Source organism: Serinus canaria, chromosome 8 (genome assembly GCF_022539315.1).
Source record: "Serinus canaria isolate serCan28SL12 chromosome 8, serCan2020, whole genome shotgun sequence".
NCBI classification, from domain to species: Eukaryota; Metazoa; Chordata; class Aves; order Passeriformes; family Fringillidae; genus Serinus; species Serinus canaria.
Genome location: NC_066322.1, coordinates 4,906,539 through 4,925,864, shown reverse-complemented (window position 1 = coordinate 4,925,864; position 19,326 = coordinate 4,906,539). Strand labels below are relative to the sequence as shown.

At 48.7% G+C, this 19,326-nt stretch overlaps 2 protein-coding genes across 5 annotated transcripts; one reads left to right on the top strand and one right to left on the bottom strand.

The window, feature by feature from the left end:
- Window positions 1–2,843: 2,843 nt before the first annotated feature.
- On the bottom strand, window positions 2,844–14,118 carry LOC103815196 (NADH-cytochrome b5 reductase-like). 4 transcript variants are annotated; one of them, XM_030226656.2, is made up of 7 exons: window positions 13,982–14,118; window positions 12,417–12,608; window positions 11,429–11,577; window positions 10,233–10,320; window positions 7,096–7,200; window positions 5,792–5,995; window positions 2,844–4,195 (listed from the first exon to the last, which is right to left on the bottom strand). In XM_030226656.2, the coding sequence occupies exons 2-7, from the start codon at window positions 12,603–12,605 to the stop codon at window positions 3,992–3,994; spliced, it is 939 nt and encodes a 312-aa protein (XP_030082516.1). In that variant the 5' UTR covers window positions 12,606–12,608; window positions 13,982–14,118; the 3' UTR covers window positions 2,844–3,991. The 4 variants fall into 4 exon arrangements, with proteins under 4 accessions (XP_030082516.1, XP_030082517.1, XP_009087163.1 ...); XM_030226657.2 differs by having other exon boundaries at window positions 13,931–14,062; XM_009088915.4 differs by lacking the exon at window positions 13,982–14,118 and adding an exon at window positions 13,759–13,874.
- MRPL37 (mitochondrial ribosomal protein L37) lies at window positions 14,101–18,051 on the top strand. Its single transcript, XM_030226655.2, has 7 exons — window positions 14,101–14,494; window positions 14,714–14,897; window positions 15,365–15,480; window positions 15,975–16,160; window positions 16,449–16,606; window positions 17,083–17,286; window positions 17,845–18,051. Exons 1-7 carry the CDS (start codon window positions 14,101–14,103, stop codon window positions 17,920–17,922), a joined length of 1,320 nt encoding a protein of 439 aa, XP_030082515.2. The 3' UTR covers window positions 17,923–18,051.
- The last annotated feature ends 1,275 nt before the right edge of the window (window positions 18,052–19,326 follow it).

Genomic DNA, 19,326 nt, shown 5'->3' with positions numbered 1-19,326 from the left:
TGATGGGCTGGGAGGAGCTGATGGCCTGAGGTGCAGCTAAAGACCATTAACACCCACTGGTCATGAATCCCCAGGAAATGCTCCATGCCAAGGTCGTTAAGTGCCTGCATATATTTATGGGGAATAACAACAACAATAATATTTGTACAGGCTCTCTCCCCTCTGCCCAGCCTTGCTGGAGCCATGCCGAGGGCTGCTGGGAGCTGTGGGACATCCCAGCCAGGAGCCCTCTATCCTAAGCCCAGCTGAGGCAGGGAACATTGGGTTCTGTCCTGGGGCATTGAGCACTGTATCACCCCACCAGCACTAAGTGCACAATGGAATGAGGAGGAGCAGGGCAGTTCCCCCTGTCCCTGGGCACTGTGGGAAGATCCTGCCCCAGTGCAGGCTCTGGGAGATGCTGCAATGCTGGCACATCTCCTGCTGACCTCCCAGGAACACTGCAGAGCTTAATTAGCTGCTTCCCTAATGGCTTGGAGAGGAGGTCTGTCCTTGTCAACAAGTGTGGGCCCACACAGCAAAGATGCAGGCGAGGTCTGGCCATGGCACAGGGACCTCTCCTGGGTATCTTCCATTGACACAACCCTGGTTCATCCAGAAGGAGTGCTTAGCCCTCCCAGTCCCCATCCCCTGGGCTCAGGAACAAAGTGCACCCCAACTTCTGCATCGCTGCACTATGGAGCAACATATTTATCCTCATCACATCCATCCTGGCCAACATCCACTGTCTTCCAGCCTTTCCACCACTGCCTCAGCACCAAGCCAGTGCCCAGGACACCAGTCCCTGCACAGCTGCTCCTCCCCCTGCCCTTAGCTGTGTTTTGCATCGGCAATCTCCGGGAGATGGGGGGCCAAGCCGTGCAGCGCAGCAGCTGTGCCCCACTCCCAGGGGACAGCATCCATCAACCACCGGCACATTCACCCTTCTCCTGACCCGGGGATGGCCATTCCAGGCTGGGCCTGAGCCCAGGCTGTCAGCTGAAGAGTCGGGTGGGAGGGAGGCAGGGGAGAGTGACATGCAGCAAGGAGGCAGAGGAGCCAAGCATGGAGGTCTGGCTGGAAGGTGCTCTGGATCAGCCCAGGGTACTTCTGCTCCAGCCACAGACACGGTGGGTGATTTCAAGGTGTGCCTCTGTTCCTCTGTGGGCAAATTTATAAATCATGAGTCAAAAAGGCATTTGATTCATTTAAACAGAAAGGATGTGATCAGGACTGTGAGACTTCAGAGAAGATCAAAGGTTTAAAAACGGTCCCCAGGAGAAACAGGAATTATTTAGGCAGGAAATAATGAGATGAAATTAAGAAGGTATTTAGGCTGCACATGAGGAAGAAAAAAGGAACTGAAGCAAAGCCCCTCTGCCCTGCACAGTGCTGCACGGGTGGCAGGGGCTTCCTGGGGGCAGCCAGAGATCAGGAGCATCCCACCAGCACCCCCCTGCCTGGCAGGAGAGCAGAATGTGAGCCCCTGCCCTGGCTGGGCATCGGCCACCCACCCAAGCTCACACACCCCCAGCGCCAGAGATGCCCCAGTCACCAACAGCACCGACACCAAACCCCCACAAAACTGCCACCACCCTGGGGTGGTTCTGGGCCTCCAAAGGGAAGGAAACCTCTCATCTTTCCCTGGCAAGGAATATTCTGCACCAGAGCCTTTCCACTCCACATCCCTGCGTTTGCAGGAATCCACGCCATCCTCTGAAAGGGGCTGTCCCCATGGGGGATGGTTGGGATGAGGGGACTCGTGTTAGAGCCAGCCTGAGAAATAACAAAAGGCAGGAGGGGGAAGGGAGAGAAGGGCAGAAAATAGAGAACAAAGTGCCTGCGGGCGGTTTAAAGGCTCCTTCGAGTTCCTGCTTCCAAGGACATCATCTCCCCCATGGAGAATGTCTCGCAAAGCCCCTGTCCCCTCGGGCGGGACATGCCCGCTCCTCCCGCTCGGCCGCAGCCCGCCCTTGCAGGATGGCAACCCGCAGCACTCACAGCTTGCTCCGTCTCTCACCACCCTCCCTTTGAGCCACGAACAAAGACGGAGCTGCGCGGCAGAACGGCCGGACCAGCTGGGTAGGGTTTAACCATCGTGGCCCATATGTGCTGAAATACCCAGACATATTGGGGTTGTGTTTAAAGGAACAGTCCCAGCTTTCACGCTGAAAGCCGGCGCTTTTCCAAGGCGAGCGTGAAGTTTTTTACCTTGGGCCTTTTGCAAAAAGGTGGGGTGTGGTTTTAGCAAAATCTCAAAAAGACATAATATTTAAAGCTAGAGGACTAGAAGCAAGGTTTTCAAATACTTAATATCTGACAAAAAAAAAAAAAAAGATTTTGTCCATATTCCTGGCTAAGGCCAAAGCAGGGAGAGCAACTGGAGAAAGCATCTCATTTTTTTATCAGCCTGTGTGTGAAGCATCTTCACTACACAGTGACTGAGGGAGGCTGAAGCACAGCATGGATTGGAGATGAGAGCTTGCCTTGGACTGACCATGGACAACTTCCCTGGATCTCCATGCCTTTAAAGCCAGAACCCCAGTTTGGGTTAGGAAAATGGCTTTCTCGTCAGCCCTTTCTCCAAGGAAGTTAACATGAAAGCTGCAGCTACACTTGATTAATTCCAGGCATTTGGTAACTGGAGACAAATCTCAGCAGTGCAAAGGGAACTTACACTCCCTCCCAAATGTGTGAATCAAGCCACCACTTCAGTGCATGCTGTGATTTTTGTGTAACAAACTATATTTCCTTTGTGTAAGGTGTAGTGTTAGACACAGGTACAAAAGAATCATGAATGATAATGCAATAATCATCTGCCTGGAAAACCCCAACACAGGATGAACTGGGAATGAACAGAAAAACACAAGGTGTGCAGGACTGTTATATTTCCAGCTGTAGATACTAAACACACCAGTCTGAAAAGATAAAAGAGTGGATAGCACATACGTCAGAGGAAAAGCAGCAGCATTTTGGACTGAAAAAAGAGGAAGAGGCCCAGGTGCCCAGGCTGGGTGCTGTGCCAGGCTGCCATCCCTGAGGGAGCTCCCTGGATCTACTCCCTGTCCCACAGGAAGCACCCCAGCAGACCCCATGCAGCTTTCTCTCCTCAGGTGGTGTTCCTGTATGCTTAGGGAACCTCCTCAGGCACCTGAGAGAGTCCTGTGACAACATCAAACAGCTGTTTATTTGTAAAGAGGTTCAATTTAACGAGCCAGGGTTATGATACAACACTTAGGGGACACCAAAGCAAATAACCATCCTCCCTGACAGACAGCAGCCACCACCCAGCCATGCCCTCCCAGATTTAGGACATGCTCTTTGTATCCCCAGGTTGCATTTCTAGGGCTAAGCACAGGGTCAGTAACCTGGCCTGGGCCAGGACAGCAGCTCAGCCTGCCCAGGTTCTCACTAGACAGAATGTATCACTCCATCCTTATGGATACACTTTCCATATAGAGTTGGAATGGCTGTTTTCAGAGATCAGTGCCACTTTCTCTGCATTTACAATGGGGCAACTGAGGCTCAGTGGGATGGAAGGGACTTGCCTGACATCAGCCTGCACATGACAGAACCAAAGTGATCCCGACTCTGCTGTCCCGTTGGCCTGGCAAGGATCCCTGAGGATTATCTCTCTCCTCTGGACACCTAACAGGGCACAACACCACTGCAGAGTAACACAGATTACAAAGCAAGGAGGACCAATCCTCATATTACAGCAGAGCTGTGTGCCTGGATGCTTTCTAGTACCCCCTTAGGAGATCTCTCTCTTAAAATTGCACTTGAAGACTTCCATTAAAATTGCCATGCAGGTCCCTGAAGCATGGGTGGCACACCATGTACCAGCCACTCTGGAATGGCACCTGTTCCTTAAAACACCCTAGAGTGAGGATCAACAAATAGTTGTTCCAAGGAGCTCAGTCTTCTGAGCAGGCCCATTTTGTGCAATGTCTGCAAAGAAACAAGGACATCCAAGGCTCAGCCTAAGGTTCCTCAGGTCAGGAATGTACTGCTAAAAGACAAAACAGGAATCTTCTTCAATTCCTGCAGCTTTCAAGTATCTACTCATATCTTCATTGAATGCAGAAGAGCCACAAATTAATACAAATGGCTTTCTTCGACAGGAATTTACTATTGTCTTCATCAAGTCTTCATTGAGATGACCAGTGTAAGTGTTTTCCTGGTAGCTCCAAGGAAGTTTTTCCAGCGAAGTTTCCTGGAAAGGTAAAAGGTTTGCTGTGTGTGACACTAAAAAAGACAACATTTCTTAGAGCTGAATCTCCCCCCTCTCCTCAGAGTGGTGCACAGGATGATTTTCACCTTTGTGACACCATGTGGATGACACTGATCCTTCCTACAAACTGCATTCCTCTTCCCAAGCCCGGATGAAATCTTTCCCTGCCACTCACTCAGAGGGGACTGAACAAAACCAGAGTGTAACTATCACAAATAAATGCTGCAGAACTTTTTCCATTGAGAACCATCTCCCAGGGCACCTTTCCTATTCCCAAATCCCAAGTCTATTCCTCTCCATTGCCTCTCCCATTCCCAAGTCTCTTTCAGTCCCATCTCTCTTGACCAAAACTGAAAGAAGCCAGCTCTGATCCCATGAGAAGCATCAGCTCCTGTGGTGCTGGATCCAGCAGGGACTCTCCTGCTGCAATTAATCAGGAGCAGAAGGTGCTCAGATGTGGTGGTGACAGGCAGCACAATGAAATACAGACAGATACATAATCCCAAGAGGGAGGATGCACCGGCCAGCCTTGACTACCACAAACCTGCTAAGAGAAGAGGAAAAAGGGAGAGGGGAGGGGCAGACAGTATTGACAGGGGTCAGGTGGGTTTTGTGCCCTTCGCTGATTGAATTTCAAGACCTCCTCATGCTCTTGAGACAGCAGTCAAAGAGTTTAAAGACCCTGAAAAGGGTATTTAAGCCATGTCACCAGAGACAATTATGGCAATGCTCCTCCAGAGCAGCTGAGGGGGTGCCCAAGTCACCAGCACTTTTCCCTCTGCCAGATCTCATCCTGCCGAGACCACGTGTGGAACAGAATGTATGAGGCAGTTCCACTGTGAGAGATACAAGAAATGATTCATCTGAGGAACTAAAAATGCAATGGGATTCATTCCCTTAGCATAAATAATTCTTTCTATATCCTCCCAGCAATGAATCCTCATTTCTGACAGAAATAATTTTTAACCACCAAATCCGTGCAGAACACAGGCAACTTTGGGACCAAATGGAAATGAAAAAGACTGCTCAAAATGTAAGACCATTGAGAGGTATGCCCTCATCCCATGAATGTGGCAGAAAAGTAATTTTACAGAGGGGGAGACAACTTTTAGAAGTTTAAAAATGGGTCAGCAAGGAAAAATAATTGCTGGGAAGTTGGTGCTAGCACACTAGAGGAGAGCTCTAGCCACGAGCAAAGAATGGAAGATAAGGACAGATTAAGGCACTGGTATTAGGAAGAAAGAAACAGCTTATTTGCTGTTTAGGTGCAACAACAACTGTCTGAAATGGGGGGGGGGGGGGGGGGATAACCAACAGTGACTATGGAACAGCAGGTCCATCCCAACAGAACAGGGGGGCCGAGAGGAGCAGTGATGGTCACTCCCCAAAATTCTCCAGACCAGGAGCAGTGTGAGTACATGCAGCAGATTTAAGAACAGCAGTTACTGGGTCACAAATTAGTCTGGATGACTGGGAAAGAATTAAGCTCATGCTTTGCTTATGGAAAAATGGAGGAGGCAGAGACTCATCCAACACACAGAACCCTCACACAAACACACTTCACATCCATTTATTTACCTGGCTTAGGACATAAAATATTCTAATATTCCAGTACCGAGCCAAATCCTGCAGAAGAGGTTTTAAATAAATTTTGTCAAAGGTAGGGAAGCAGCCAACAAGAGTTACAAAGGTTTCATCCTCTTCATCATCTGTTATGGACAGGAGGATGGGAATCATTGGTGCAAGGCCAGTGCCAGAGGCCAGCATGAGGAGTTCTCCATGCTAACAACAAAACAGAGAATTTGGAATGAGCTGTGGTGGCTGGAAATGGGTGTGCTCATGGTCAGTTCCTCTTGTTGCCACCCTGGTAAAGGATCTCTTGAGAAACAACATACCAGAAGGTCGTGAACTGGTAAATTCAGATGCCAAAAATTATTTTTCTGCAAAGGATTACAGACAGCACTTGAAGAGTTTACATATCAATTCTAACAAAACTGGATTTTACCCAAATATATTAATTTTTCCTAACTTTAGCCTTGATTTCAATTATTCATGTTTCAGTTTCAATTCTGCAGTATGCTTTGCTGACCCACTGTGTGTTTTCCTCCACTGGAAATGCTCCCTGGGTTTCTCTTGGTTGCTGCAAAGTAAAATTGTGAATGTCCTCTGGAGGAAATGAGTGTGTCAGCAAGCAGGACACAATTGCTGTGCATAGAACTTGGCCACTCAGATTTTACTTATTTTTGTTAGGGAAAAAAACCCCAAACAAACAAAAACAAATTCACAAAAACCCCAAAAGGCTTTGGGATCTTAATGACCAGTGTTTCAAATTTGCTCCTCATTTGAAAGGTCAGAATTAAGTAACTGAATTAGTGTGTGTGAGAAGCCTCCCCCTGAAACCAGATCTGCCTTTCCCTGCAGCCAGCCTGGTATTGGCAGGTGGGATCAGCGTTTGGGGAGCGACCTGACACCTCAGCAGCTCAGGGAATACCCGAGAGAGGAGAAGATTAGCACCTCCCCTTCACCCCTCCTCACTCACAACACAGAGATGTGGGTCAAATCAGGCAAAAACCCATCCACACTCATTGCTGCTGCAAAGAAAGTTCCCTTTGTTAGGCACATCAGGAACTCCTAATGCAAGTGATGAACACAGAGCCTTGCTAATATTTTCCTGTCTCCCATCCACCTCCTCTTCCCTGTTAAATATTCTGCAGTTCAAGAAAGTGCTCCAACTGACTGCTAATGCTGTTGCACTGAACAGTAACCCAGGAAGCCTCTAAAATAATCATGAAAACAGTAATCAAATTGATGTCTTCCCTTCAGAGCATTGAACAAAGCTTGCTGCCACAGGCTGAAGCATCCTATGGCTCTTAGGAACTAACCTTATTAGGTTGATATGGGAACCCTCCAAACGGCCCACGCCAGAAGACCACGTCTCCTCTTTTCCATGTTTTTATGTATTGTGACATTAGCCCAGCTTCATAGCACTAATAAAAAACATTGCACAAAAGAAAAGAATAATTATACTCCATTGGAAAGTTTCCCAGCTTCAAGTCGATTATAAAGTTATCCACATTTAAACGAAAAGGGGACAAAAAAGCATTTTGTGTATTTAAAAAAGAAAGAATGATCTGTTTGAAAAATAACTCAAAGTTATACCCAAAACAAAGACATTTAAATTAAATCATATTGGAACCACTCCAGCTTGACTATAATGTAAACACAACCCCCCTCTCACGCAGCCTGAATTTCCAAAACTGGAAAAAGCTTATCAGAGTTCTTGCTTACAAAGCACACAGAGAAGAGTGTCTTGAATGCAAAGCACAGTGCAGGCCTTCAAGTGTTCTCCAAATCTCAGGGTATGGGGGTCTGGAAATGCCCTCTGGGTACTGTTAGTTATATAAACACTGCATAGCTCTTGCTTTGTTGCAGTCTCTCAGATGCTACACTGATACTAAATTAGTGACCCGAAGTCAGGCTTCTCATTTGTAAAACTCTTTGTTTTCAGACCAGATCATCTGGATGCTGAGGGATGCCTCCACAGTTCCAAAAGAATATGTTAATGTTGGCCCCATGGAAGAAAAACACGGGCAAAAAACCTGCCTCACTTTCCACCAGGCACAAACAACATTATCCAGGCTGCTGCCTGCAGGAATGCTGATCTCACTCATGACTGAGGAGAAGGGCTCAGTGCTGGCTGGAAACTGAGAAAGAACAAGAGGTTGGAAAATGAAGGGCTTTTCCAAGCAGTCATGTTGCCATCCATGCCCTAAATATGTGACCACTGAATGTCTTAAGAGAGAAATGAGAGCAAAAGAGCAGCCACAGTCTGGGATGTGGCTGGAGAACCAGGACTGGTCCAAACAGCAAGAGCTGAAAAGCCCAAAGCTGCAGCACACAGTGGGTCTCACAAGGATAAGCCTGGGGAAGAGTAACACAACCAGGGGTCAGAAGATGGGATGTGATACAAGCCCACACAAAAGAAGTGTATTTGGGGGTATTTCCTGCACAGGCATTGGAGAGAAGCCCGGCTCCACACCCCAGTGCCTTGGCTGGCCACCAAGCTGCACTGCAGGCAAACAAAATTGGTGAACCACAAAGCAGCTCAGAAAAAGCCAGTGAGGGAGCCCATACTTGTGCTTGCAAGCAGCGTTAGCTAAGAAAGAACACAGATGCTCCTCCCCTCCCAGCCTCTCACTTAAACCTGAAATATTAAGAAGTAGTAGCACCAGTTGTTACATTCAAACACACACGTCCAGGCTCTGAGTTATCGTCAGAATTCTTTCATGTTCAGAGGGCTCTGGGCAGCTGCTAAGTCTGGTGCAAAGAGTGTGCACTTGCTTCAGAGACGCAAATTTTATACCTTCCCTTTCCAAATACATCCAGAAACCCAAGGCAAGAACAGAAAAGTTCACTTACTGCCTATTCCCAAAGCACAGGGGTAATGGAACCTAAAACAATCCTTCTTTCACCAAAATTATTTCCAAAAAGAATTGAAGTGAAAAGTGATTGAGCGGGTTTAAAATGAGTTTTTCTAAATAAAAAGAAAAAAATATATATATCTCCTGGGGGAAAACTTCCACACCCCGTTTTACATGGAGAGAAACCCTAACATTATAAAATCACTCAAAAATAGGGTTATGCTCTGTAAATGGCAACTCCCTCACTCTTAACTGTAGTATCACAAATGCAATGCCATAATAACAGGAGACAGAAGGGTTTGAACAGTGCTTGGATTGCATAGTAATAATAATATACTACTTTCCAAAATTGCCTCAATAGTGTGAAATATACCACAACCTACAGAGTGAGTTATAAAAATGGCTGCTTTACACTGGGTGTTACCAACCTCTTTTGTCACTGCCAAAGAATAACTATAGCTCCTTTTGGGATGAAAGGTTCTATATAAAGGAAAGGTATCATTACAATCATTACTATTATTATTGAAATGCAAAACCTGTGAGTAATGAGCCACTATACATGAAATTTCACAGTCATCCAGTGAATGTATCCTATTAATGCAACTCAAATGCAACGTTTCTCTCCCCTACCACACACCAATTGCCACAAGAATGGGGAAATGACCCTCCCACAGGTGTCCTAGAGAAGCTGTTCACTTTTCTAAAGAGCAGGGTTTGTGTTAGAACATACAATGCATAATAAACCCCAGAAACATGAAATCCTGGAAGACAGGCAGAGAACAAGTGGCCCTTCTCTGCAAGCCACCTGGGATACCCAGCACTCTGAATTTCAGACCTGTACTGAAGTCTGTGTCTGCCCTGAAGCGTCTCTAGTGACATACAGTAGATGCAGTATTGGAAAAATGCTCAAGTCAGTATTTGCCACACAAAGTAATCATTTATGAGCACGCTGAAGACTTACATGAGATAAATTTCTAGCCAAATCTCCCATAAAATCCTTTTGAACTCAACCAGCATTTTGTGGTTGACTCCATAAAGGTGAGGACATTTGTCCAAAATGGGCTCTGCCCCCGTGTCCACCTCAACAGATGCAGCCTGTGCCTGTGGGACACCTTGGTCCCCTGTGGGCCACAAAGTCCCTCTCAGACTGCAGCTCCAGAGCCCTGTCTGCACACCAGGGGCAGGTGCTCACTGACAGAGGGGTGTTCTTCAAGTAAAATACAGAGGGGAGGATAAGGGCAAACGTTTCCCCAAAATCAGAGGTTCAGCTGGGCTGACAAATGGGTGTGATTTCAAAGACAGTCTGAAAAAGCAAAATGAAAGGAGAGAAGTGGAATGGACACATCTTTCTGTCCCAGGGGCTCTCCCAGGTGATCCCAGGGCTTCTGCTGCAAAGCACTTGTTTGTGTGTCAACTTATTCTGCTTTCAGTTTTGATGAAAAAACTGCAATTTTTATCAGCAAAGCAAAAATGCTTCAAAACAACAGAGAAACAGTCCATGAGGGGTTTGAGAGAGTCTCACTTGAAACACTGACAGCATGCTTGGTTCCTGAAGAAAACACCTTATACTCTCATCCATATTGTCCAGGCTTACTTACTTTAATTAGAACTTCAAAGTAACCTTCTGCATTCCTGGGGCTAATTGGAGTATAGGCTCTCTGGACCTCCAAACCATTCACCACTCCTCTGAGAAGAGAAACAGGAAACCCCTGTGACTTGGGTCATTTGGGGGGCTCCTGCAGCTCTCTGGGGGACAGGTTCTCTGCCCAGTGTCCCAGCCTGTGCACAGATGCAAAACATTTCCCTTCCAGAGGCAGAAATCCAGGGGGAACAGAAGGCTAACAGCACCTTTTGTTTTCCCAGTGGTGGCCTCAGCTGTACCACATCCAGCTCCTGGACACACCCCTGAAAGGGATTTTGTAAGAACATGCATGAGTGGCAAAGGGGAGAGAAAACACTTAAGTTTGCTGTTCCTTTTAGGCTGGGGTCACTTTCTGCATCCAGTCAGCATCTGGTAATCAAATAACAAAAGCCAAGGCACAGCCTTGACCTCAGGCTTTGTCAATACAGACTGTATTTTCCTGTAAGCCATCCCTTTCCATGGAATTATCCACCCTGCTCTTTGCTACTGACCACGGGAGTTGACTGAAGTGACCAAACCTTTTTCTATGCTGTGTGATGAGCCAGGGCTGGAGGGAGGAGTGTGTGCTGTCAGCAGAGCCAGCTGCACACACCAGCCCTGAACGTACCAGGCACGTCAACAGATGCACATCAATGGCATCCTAACAGGACTTTCCCTATCTGGCAATGATCACCACAGATGGCTGAGAGACAGAAACTTTCCCCAAGTGGCCCCTTTCTGGCAAGCAGCAAACTACTTAGGAGGGTTGTTTTGCTAGTAATCAGTCAGGCATTGCCTGGGTACTGGGGTGCTCAGTACCCCAAGATACAGGGAATGAAATACCCAGCTCTGGGGCAAGTGCAGTTCATTGTCTTCATTCCAACACGCTGGAGTAAATAATCTGTTGTAACATCTATTCTTTTAGATCTTTCTTTCTGCAAATGTATTTTCTTAATCACACCTAGTTCTTTCTGAGCCACCAACGCAGGGATAATGCTGAAGAAAACTACAGCTTTTAATATAGAATTAGTAGAGCTCACGAGCTCTTTCATCTGTGTCATTGTGGAGGTACAGAAATCATGATTTGCCTGCTATGAAGCCTTTGTCTATTGACAAAACCCTACGTGTTAGGTTACATAATGCAGACTGTTTAACTAGCACAGAGAACAATACCTTAACACGATATGTTGTCCTAAACTCAATCGCAGGCTGCTATTTCCTGGTAATTCAAATTTGTACTGGTAGGTGTCCTCTGTCAGCTGCTCCACCGAGCTCACGCTGAATGCAGTGAATGTATCTGGATTCAGCTCTGACTTATTGCTCTGCAAGAACAACAATAAATAATTACTTGGTTAGATGGTGTCTTTTATTATTTCATTTTTCTCTGGAAGCAAACGTGTGTGCTCATTTAGTGCCAGAGATACTCAGGAATTATATTAAACACTGAGGCCCGGCACAAATTCCAGCTCTCTGCTGATTCATTATCATGTTCTGCAGTGTGCACTTTGGGATCTTGCATCTCTCCCCACCACCACCTTTTTAAATTACTTTTTTTTACACCTTACAGCAAGGTCATCCTATTATGACTCACTGCGATCATTTTCTCGTGTCTGGAAACAAACAGAAATAATTCTGCTGAAAGAGCCAAGCGCTGCTTTGGGTGCAACTTTGCAACCTGCTGATGGCCACAGTGAACAGAAAATATTGTCAGTTGTTTCAGCTGATCTTTTTGTTTGACCCAGCATAGTTAATCTAATGTAAAAGGGCACTGACAGGTTTAAAAATTATACTCTGAAGACAACTGCTCCACCACACACAACGCAGTGTTTTCTCAGCATCAAAACACAAGTGTAAAAATCAGGCAGAGATGAGAAAGGTGAGGAAAACAAAGCTTCTCCGAGGAAACTCGGAGAGGAGAAGCTGCAGAGCCAGAGCTGTAATGCGACACCAGGGAGAACTCTACACTTGGAAAATCACATTACAGCAGGGAGAGAGTGGCCAAGGGGGAGGGTGAAGGCTGAGTTTGGGGAATTGCATTTACAGCCCTCTCCTAAGGCACCACTTGAATTTATCCCCGCATCCCTCACCCATCACCACCACCCCACACTTGAACAAGTACAATCAAAGCACAGGCTCCAGGATGTGATGGAGAGAAATCGACCTGCTCCTTCTTTCCCATGAGAAGGCTTTTGTCTTGCATTGCTTTGGCTCTCTCCCACTGTGCAAGCTCCTTGTCATACACATCGTAGATGCAGGGTTTGCAGCCGCTGCCGCAGCACTGGGATGGAGAAGGTTCCTGGGGCCTCAGAGCCAGCCAGTCCTCCTCGCTGGCACTCTCGTTTTCACTCATTGCCTGCAAAACACAAGCCCTGCATCAAACCCAGCACGATGAAAAGCAGTGCGTGCTCATCAGCTGGGTGTTTTCAGAGGACAGAAAATCTCTCTTGAGCATCTTGTGTGTGTTAAACTGAAAACCTGGAGCTGATCAGTGTCTGCAACACCCCATTTTTGCTCGAGTGCTCAATGCCTCTGCACAAACACCAGACCAGGGCAGAGCTTCAGCCCAGCCTCGGGCCCTCCTCCCCAGACAGGCTGCCCAGGCAATGCTACAACCTTTCATCCTGCTCGTTCTGCCGTGCTGATTTCCTACAATAGAGCCGCTTGGTCACCCGGAGCAGAAAAATCTTAAAAATCTGCTGCTCAGTCCAGGAGAAAGGGTGACAAACCCAACCAGCAGGACAATAGGTAACAAACACGGCCAGCATATGCGGCCTGAGTTCTGTGCAGCTTTGGAACACCAGGAGAAAGGGTGACAAACCCAACCAGCAGGACAATGGGTAACAAACCCAGCCAGCAGATGCGGCCTGAGTTCGGTGCAGCTTTGGAACGGGGAGGGCGGCGAGCTGAAAGCAGCGATCAGAGCCAAGAGACCTGAGGCAAAGAGGGCAAAGTCTCAGGCAAACAACCACTGTGGTTATGGGCTTTGAATACACGGCTTTAAACGCACGGGTAGGGGAAGCACAGGATTTTATCCTTGCTCCTGGTCTTCCCGTTGAGTTGTACCCACTGAACTCTCCTCAGGTCAAAACCACGCTGCAGCCATTGCGGGGCCCTCCACTCTCACACATGGGCTGAGTGAAGGCTGCTCACAACGCAGTGGCGTCCGCATCCCTTGGACACAAAGCGGTCCACAGGAAATTATGAAGCCACGGGCGACGAAGCGGAGGAAGAGAACATTTAGCGCTTCCAGCAGTTTCATTGTCAAGGTCAATTAATTAACTAACCTTCACCCCTGTAACAGAAACGCACTCATTACAAGGAGGGGGGCGGGGAACGGAAGAGAGAACCAAAGGCGACTGGCCCGGCTTCCTACCGCTCTGTCCGGGGACCCGGGGCACTCACGGGCTATAAACGGGGCTGGCCGGGGAGGGGGGGAGGACGGGGGTGAGGCCGAGACCCCCGGGCTCGGGGCTGCGCGGATTTACAGAGTTTCGAGCACTTACTGTGCGCGCCCGGGGGCTCGGACAGGCCGGCCCGGGGCAGAGCGGCCCCAGCCCCGGGACACCCGAGCTGTAGCCACCGGCTCCCGCCCAGGGACGGTCTCTGAAGTGCGCCCCCCCGCCCCCCCGCCCCAGAGGTGAGGAGGCGCCTCTCCCCGCCCACCTCCCCACTCACCAACCCAGCGCCTGTCCTCCCCCGCCAGGCAATTTGCCGACCCTCCCTTACCGCGGGGCGCGCCTGCCCGCCATTGGCCGCCGCCGCCGTCAGTCACCGCGGGTGACGGTGGAGGAGAGGGCCTCGCCAAGATGGCGGCGGGCGGGCGCTGAAGCGGCGGGAGGAGGAGGATGGCGGCGATGGCGGCGGGGCCGAAGGCGCTGAGGCGGGCGGGGGTGGCGGCAGCGGCGATGCGGGGCCTCACCCGCTGCATCGTCACCCGCGCGGGGCGGCCCCGCCACCGCGCGCCGCTTCCGCGCACGCCCTGGACCGTGCGCGGGCCGCCGCCGGAGGTGCTGGCGGAGATGGCGGAGCCGCGGCCGGTGCGGGAGCAGGTGGAGCTGGACACCGTCACGTACGCGGAACGGCTGCACTACGTACCCGGCCTGGCCCGGCCGCGGTTCCCGCCCTGGGAGCGCGGCTGGCGCGACCCCTGGCACTCGCCGGGGCCGCGCTACGAGGAGATGCCGCTGTACAAGGAGCGCGGGTGCTACATCTGCCATCAGGGTGTCCGCATGCTGGAAGGTACCAGACACCCCGCGCTGTCCCCTGCCCAAGCATCGCCCTGCTCCTCCTGCCAAGGGTTCTCCTCGCACAGAGTATAAAACACGGGCTGTGGGGAGCCCGCCCAGCCCCATGAGCTGCCAGGCAGCCTCGGTCACATAGGGAATGGCTTGGGTTGGAAGGGGGCCTTGAGCATCACCTCTGTCAGCCGTGATAGATCGCGCTGGGTTGTGTTTCCAGGAGTGCGGCAGGCACAGTGGCTCACCAAGACGAAGCTTGTGGAAGGTTTGCCCCCAGCCGTGCAGGGCATCATGGATAACCCGGCTCTTGGGCTCCAGGAGCTGGAGGAGAGGGCGAAACACATGGTGTCCCACGCGCGGCTCTGGGACACGGCAGAGGCTGCTCCCAGGAGGGAACGATATTGGTGAGTCCTCAGCTGTAGGGCAGGTTTTAAACGCTACAGAGACAATTCATACAGAGCTCTTCTGTGGAAAGAGGGTCTGCTGTGCAAGACCCTCTTCATCAGATTGTCAAACAAAAAAAGCAACAACCAAAGCAACAAATAAAACCCAATTCTGAATATTGGCAGTAGCACTGACATAAATACTACGCTAGATCAAAGCTCCTTTCAGGCCAATGTCTCTCTGTTTCAACTCAAGATCTACTAGCTGACGCGGAGTATCAGTTTTTAAAATAATTGTAAGCATTACCTCTGCCAACTTGAAACAGGCCTGGTGTGTGATACCAATCTGCAATCTCTGTTAACTGTTTGGGAGTGCTATGCCATTGTATGTTTTACATACAGTAATTTTACAGCATTTGTGCCCCAGAAGCATCTGCCTGCTATTATGATCTCATTTTTATGTAACTGTTTCTTTTCTTGTTTTACAGCCCAGTGCTGTTTGAAAACCTGATACATATATGCAGGTTAATGTCTGGGAAGTATCCTTCTCTGAGTAAAAGGATGTTGGCTAGAAACTGCAGGGTAGCAGCAACGTGGGAAAGAGGTCAGTTGCTGCTGTGGTGGAAGCATTTAGCTCTGTAAGATAAGAGGGGTAGCAAAGCTCCTGGCTTTAAGGCTGAGGATTTGGAAAAAATGAAACAAATTTCTGGAACCAGGTAATTCTGGTTTAAATAGCACTGTTGGCATGGGCAGCCTTGGATGATGGCAGGATGCTGTCCCTGAGGAGATTATTAGCTGTTAATCAATATTGACAAGATGGTAGGAGAAGGGAACCAGTGTCTTAGACCTGATTGTTTGTTTTTGTGTGTCCTAAATCAGTGCTGTTGTTTTTCTAAGGATGTTTAGTTAAGAACTTAGCCCTAGCAATTAACGTTGGCATTTTAGAAGAAGAACCTACAGCTGAGCTACTATTTAAGATGGGTTTGGAGATGAGAGGGAGAGAGTGAGCCTGGCAGAACAGACTGGCAAAAGGAAATGTGCATCTTTCCCTGGTGTTACTTCACCAGTGTTTGACTGTTGCTTGATTTCCCTCCCCAGAATCCATCCTCCTTCAGGTCCGTGGCCTGAGTGGAATACTCATGAACTCTATGAGCCCAATACCACCAGTAGCCTCCAAGGAGGAGATACTGGCCACCAAAGAGCACGTTCTGGAGACCTTCTATCCCATTGCACCCACAATCGACCTTCAGGAGGTGAATGTGTACAAAGAGCTCAATGACACAGGTCAGTGCTGATGATTATTATCTGTGTTTGGGTTAACCTGGGGCTCCTTGTCCTTCTGGGGGCAGCTGAGAGTAGGGAGTGTGTGGGAATGAGGGGACAGAGGAACAGGCACAGGTTTGCAGTGCAAGTGCTCCAGACCTGTGGTGAGTATCTTGTTGCCTAAGCAGGACTGAGGACAAAACTCAAACCCCAGCAAACGACTTGAGCAGTTCCTGAAGATAATGGGAGAAAACCTTGGCTGCGTAGCGTCTTCCTGAGCGGTTTCTGACATGAGTATGTGCCCTTTAGGTTTCAGAGATGGTTATCCCTACTCTCATCCTCACACCCTGTTCTTCCTGGAGTCTGCCAACGTTCGCACTGACAGGTTCAGACCAGAACAGCTCCGTGCTAAAATGCTGATGTTTGCTTTTGGCAACGCGCTGGCCAAGGCCAAGGCGCTCCACGGGGTACGTATGGCAGCCTGCTGCTGGGCCTCTCTTTTTCCTCTGCTCTGCAGCCAGTGCAGGGAGGCCTCAAAGCCCCTTACAGTAATTCTCACATCCAAGCTTCCCAGTCCAGAGGTGAAAACCCAACCTTCAGAAATCCAGAAACCCACTAATGAGCAATGAGCGTGTTTGTGATGCAGCGGGGTGGTATGGGCAGGAACCAGGGAATAAGTTCAGCTGTAAAACTCTAACCCATCCCACAGCTCAGTATGCAAATTGACAGTTGTTGCTGGCTGAAGGAGGAATTTTAATTAAAATACAAAATCTACATTCAAAACTTGTTTGACTAGAGTAATTTTCTGGGCAAGGTAACAATATATTTATTAAAATCTTGGCTTTAAACCAACCCAAAGATGCAGAATCAGCAAGTACTCCTACAATTTCTGTTGTAACTAGCTTTTGAAACATTCTCCCCCACATGCCCCTTCTTTTCCTAGAATGATCCCAAGGTTTTGGAGCAGCCAGTCGTGGTGCAAAGCATTGGCACAGATGGACAGCTCTTCCAGTTCATGGTGTTCCAGTTAAATACAACAGACCTTGTCTCTAATGACGGTGTAAAAAACCTAGTCTGGATTGACTCTGATCAGAACCTGTATGAGAGAGCCCAGTGTGTCCCAGAAGTCAAGAAGGGTGTTGTTACGGTAAGGAAAGCTTGGGAAATGGTGGTGGAAATGCTGCCCTTTCACCACAGCTGCGGGTCTGGGAGCTGGCACAGAGCTGCAGCAGGTTTTAAACTAGCTGGAGGGACCTGAAGGGACACTGGCCTCATTTTTACCTAAGCAGGTGTTTCTCAGGAGACCAGTTCCTGAGTATTTGTAGTGCCGATGTGTGACATGCCAAGCTTAAGGTGAACCCCTACATTCAGATACCCCCAGCACCATCTCCTAATGTGCTTGTTCAAAGCCAGCTCTGAGGAAAGGAGCTCTCACAAGCAGCAGTCAGCCTCTCTGGGGAGTAAATAGAGCACAGGGCTGCTCGTACTGGTTATACTGGGAGGGCATCTCCCTCACAGGCAAAGGGGTTCTGTCCTCTGAGATTGACACCAGTGGAAGTACCCCCACCCAAACCCTTCTGGGGAGGGAGAGCACAATTTGGAAGCTGCCATGCCTGAAAGTCTTATTCAAGCATGTTTAAAGCCGTTGTTTGTCTACATTAATCACTTCACTGCAAACTGAGCATCCGTGTCTTTTTCTCTGCAGAAGCCCGCTGGAATTTCTGGCTTTCAGCCAGACACATTCAAGAAGTTTCTGGCACTGTATCTGCATGGAACTGTGTGAAATTCAGCTCAAATGAAAATACTTCACCAACTGTACCTGCTGCTTCTCTTTGCCAGAACCATCGTATAATTAAAGAAAGGTGGATTAATTTACTTGAAAAAATAAATTATATTGTTACTGAAAGTAAAATTTCTTTTTTTAACCTAAATAGTACATGAAGAAACTCTTTCATTTTAGGGGCTCAACCCTCTGGATGTGGGTTAGAGAAGTCGTCAGATGCATCCTCCTGCACTCTTCCTCCATTGCCTGGGAAGAACATAAGCCAGTCATTATTCCTCTGCGCAGGCTCTGCTCTCAGTGTGCTTCTGCACAGAGCCAGACTCAAACCTATTCCCGAGGTTGCTTTGAGTCCCTCTGAATGCAGAAGAGACTTACAAAGCTTCAAGGGGAAAGCCTGAGCCACGAGGCTTTTTCATTCTGCCTGGCTTTGACTTTGTTTTACTCCTGGCTGCCGTGGGATGCGTCGTGCTGCCCTGTGCTTAGTTCCCAAAGCACTTAATCGGAGGGATTGCTTTGTTGGATCTGTAGAACCACAGTCCTTTTATCCCCCAATCCTGGATGAAGAGACCTGTGCATTTGGGGAAAGTGGTGTAGAATGTAGCGGGAAACTTTGGTGCCTGTAGCTGGTATTTGCTGCTAAAAATACAAAGGAAGAATTTCTTCCTGCCACACAGAGTTAACTGAGCAGGAAGCATATTCTTTTTAACATGGGGGGATTAGTGTGGGTTTTGTAAAATGAAAGCTAAATTAGCTGCAGCCAAATGTAGAATGTTTTGCAGTTCTGGTACCCTCCAGCACATGGGAAGGGAGAGGACAGCCTGCTCTATTTTAAGGTGTGGAAGAGCACATTTCCAAGAAATTCATCTCACTTCAGTGTCTTGTGTCAGAGGCTGGTCTGTGCTTTGTGATCCCTGGCCATCTGGATGAACACCCCAGTTGTGTGCTCCAGCCCCAGTCCATCAGGCAGCTCCACTCTGCAGGTTTTGGGAATGTTCACCAGTCACATTTGAGATCAACAATTGCACCCCATAAATTGGGGTGCAGTGGCTGCAGGCTAAATTAACAAATCCCTCCATAGTTAGCAGAAGTGCTTGAAAGAGAAAAAACCTCACAAGCGTTGCATTGCTCTGCATCATCTTAATCCTGCCTGCTCCAGGGATGCCTAATTCAGCCCATCAGGAGTAAATCTGTTCAGGTCTGTGGTTTGCAGCCAGGTGTTTGGGAATACATTTTAACAGAGCCGTGCTCTGTGGAGCCTGTCACACGCAGTGGGTGTTTCTTTCTCGGGCTGCTGGCTCCCTGCTGTGTCACACGGACCCTGCTTGACATCCCCTCGCTCTTCCAGCTTCGGGTCATTACCCGTCCTAGGGAGGAAGCCCTGTAGGGCAGCCAGCTGCCCGTTAG